Genomic DNA, 2,956 nt, shown 5'->3' with positions numbered 1-2,956 from the left:
TAAAAGCAATATGCAAGGGAGGGTCAATGGTCATGAATATTGATGATTCACACCTGAGGAGGCCCAACCCCCTAATGGCTTAGTCTGGATTGTGTTGACAAAAGATTAAAAGAATGAATGTGGGGAGACTTAAAGAGAAAATCTTTTGCTTGTAGTTTAATAAAATAGTGTACAATAAAGTACAAAAGACTTAACAATACAATAGAGTCAAGAGTCAAGAAGCTTTATTGTATGGAATGATTCTAAATGTCAGCTGTAAATGTACAGTTTGGTGTACATCTAAAAATACTTTACAATATAAAAAATAAGATATGAATTTGTAAGCCATCACACACTGTGAATCTTTGAAATTGGAGTTAAATGTCATCATGCCATTGTTCAAAACAGTTCCTATTTAACTGAACACACAAGGGAACATTACATGTTTTGCATTTCCAAGGTGTGTCTTGTCTTTTACCATGCACTGTCTTGCAGCGCACACATTTCCGGCGACCAACAGTGGCAGTATTGCTCACATCTGAGGTCAGCCAAGCTACTGAAACTGGCACATGGGTACTCCTGGTCTGTTTTGGCTCTGCTTTATGTGTTATGCCACAGAGCTCTACAACGAGCTGTTCCATGAACTGTTTTTGGGTCATGTTACCATATAGCTCCTTGTGCATAATAAAGGCATTGGTGGCAGCAATGTCCAAGAAGTGTAAAAAGATCTTTCTGTACCACTTCATTGTCTTGTGCTGTGCAGTGTAGTACTGTACCAGCTGATCAGAAAGGTCAACACCCCCCATGTGTTGATTGTAGGAAGTCACAGGTGCAGGACATGGAAATGTCTTTGTGCTCCATGTGTCTTGTGATTTTACCCTCCTCTGCACTGTCTCTCCTGTATAAGCAGGGTGTACTGTTGAACAGACAGATACCTCTCGTGTGTCCATCCACTTCACAAACAGTAGAGGTCCATTCCTAATCCATCTGATTGAGCCCCTGGAAGATTGCTTGGAGAGTGAATTTGCTGCATCCCGTGGGCATTCCTTCCTAAAGTCTCTGTAAGTCCCACAAGCACCAAACTTCATGGCAAACAAGTCGTTCAGGAGCTTTGGGCTTGTGTAAAAATTGTCCATGTACACATGGTACCCAGAGCCTAAAGTTTTACAGTCCAAAAGAGACGTCACAGCATCATATGAAAGTCCATGGTCTGTGGGAAAGTTATTTTTCCCGGTGTACACTGAAAAGTTCACAGTATATCCATTGGAAGAATCTGCAAGCACAAACAACTTGAAGCCCCAATTGGTTGGTTTAGCTTTCATGTACTGTGTCACAGCCAAGTTTCTTTTAGGATGATAGAGGTTTATACAAGCTTGACGGATAGTGTCCATAAGAGGTTTGACCCTGAAAAGACAGTCATGTTCGGCTGTGCCCCTTTTCCTATCATTTACCTCGTCTTCTTCTGGGTGACTCATGTGCAGATTCCATGAAATAGTGCAATATCTATCTCTTGACATTACTTTGGAAAAGCCACAGAGAAAACATTGTCCTGTCTCCAGTAGTCCCGGATGGAGATCAACTTTACCATGGCCATATAAAATATTAGTCCAATGTAGCGGTACATCTCAGTGGTGCTGACATCTTTCCATTTGTACTTGCAACCCTTTGCTGTTGCCCTGGCAGCCTGAGCATTGGTGTTATGGCTAAGAGTTGACACTGCATTCTCATGAAAAAACATTTTGAAGAGACTCAGTGGTGTGTGTGTGCATCTCCAGGACTCAGCTGTGGTCCAGGTTCCCGTGCAGGAAAGAAATTCAAAGTGTGTGGAACCACATCAATATCAGTCTCTGTTTTCCACGACAGAACGGACTGCCTGCTGCTTGCCTGGATGTTGGTCTTGAGTCTCTTTGCAACAGGTGCATTATCACTGTCAGTGTTAAATCTGTAAATAAATAAATGGTTAGGGTTAGAAAAATTTTTAATTAAAAATAAAATATAAAATTATTACTCAGTATTTTACTGTAACAGTGAAACTTTAATAAACTGTACTTACACATTAGTCTCAGTTGCTTTAAGAACTGAAAGAGACCTACGGCATGTGTGAGTAGCAGGTAAAGGTGATGCAGACACATTCCTAAAAAAAAAAATAAAAATTATAATTAGTCTCATCGTGTATTTTCCAAAGTACTAAGAAACACATTAGTAATAATAAAATATATAATATAAAAGAAAAATGGGTACAAGAGTGGACGTACTCTTTTTTGTTCCCAGTTGCGTTGCTGCGTGCCCTCGTGCGAGTATCAGACGAAGGTGTTGCAGCCACATTCCTAAAAAAAAATCATAATTAGTATCATGTATTTTCAAAGTACAAAGCAACACAATTAATATAATGTATTTTCCACATCAGTGATACAAATATTCTGCACGCATAATAGAAAAAAATGGTTACATGTGGACGTACTCTTTATTGTTCTTGTTGCTGCTTTTGATTTTAATTACCTCATTTAAAAGTAGACATTTCAAGCTTTCATTAGACATATATATCATGTTTGTGTAATAAGTATTGGCGGAGTTATCAGTTCATGTTTGTAACGTGTTTCAGGAAGATGGTCGAGGAGACAGAGATGTCTGAATGCACACCCTGGTTATTTTCTTTATTTGCCAAAAGCACAGCATTTTGTTGTTATTATGAAGGCACTCAAATAAAAGTAGACACTTCACAGTTTCGAATGATGTATTACATGTATGCGTATGACTATGAATGACGGAGTATTTTAAGTGGACTTCACGTTGAAGAGGAAAAAATGTTAACCCAGAGGGTTAAACGAGACAAGAGGAGGGGTGTAAAGCACCATTTCTTTGACAACAATAAACCTGTACCACCACCCCTGCCTGTTTCTCATGGTCAGTGAAAGAAAGCATAGGCAGAGGATAAAGCATCTGGTGTAGCAGTGTTCTGTGGGGATATCCAGGATTC

General features: G+C 39.4%; 1 protein-coding gene across 1 annotated transcript; it reads right to left on the bottom strand.

Annotated features, from left to right (window-relative positions):
• Positions 1-278: 278 nt before the first annotated feature.
• LOC125146051 (piggyBac transposable element-derived protein 4-like) lies at positions 279-2,120 on the bottom strand. The gene is made up of 2 exons (XM_047821720.1): positions 2,033-2,120; positions 279-1,921 (listed from the first exon to the last, which is right to left on the bottom strand). Exon 2 carries the CDS (start codon positions 1,494-1,496, stop codon positions 357-359), a length of 1,140 nt encoding a protein of 379 aa, XP_047677676.1. The 5' UTR covers positions 1,497-1,921; positions 2,033-2,120; the 3' UTR covers positions 279-356.
• Positions 2,121-2,956: the final 836 nt, after the last annotated feature.

This window comes from Tachysurus fulvidraco, chromosome 12 (genome assembly GCF_022655615.1).
Source record: "Tachysurus fulvidraco isolate hzauxx_2018 chromosome 12, HZAU_PFXX_2.0, whole genome shotgun sequence".
Classification (NCBI taxonomy): domain Eukaryota; kingdom Metazoa; phylum Chordata; class Actinopteri; order Siluriformes; family Bagridae; genus Tachysurus; species Tachysurus fulvidraco.
This window is presented reverse-complemented; position numbering and strand designations above follow the sequence as displayed.

What these genes read in the sequence shown, in the direction of transcription:
- LOC125146051 (XM_047821720.1), bottom strand. Translation starts at nt 1,496, where the DNA reads ATGTCAAGAGATAGATATTGCACTATTTCATGGAATCTGCACATGAGT.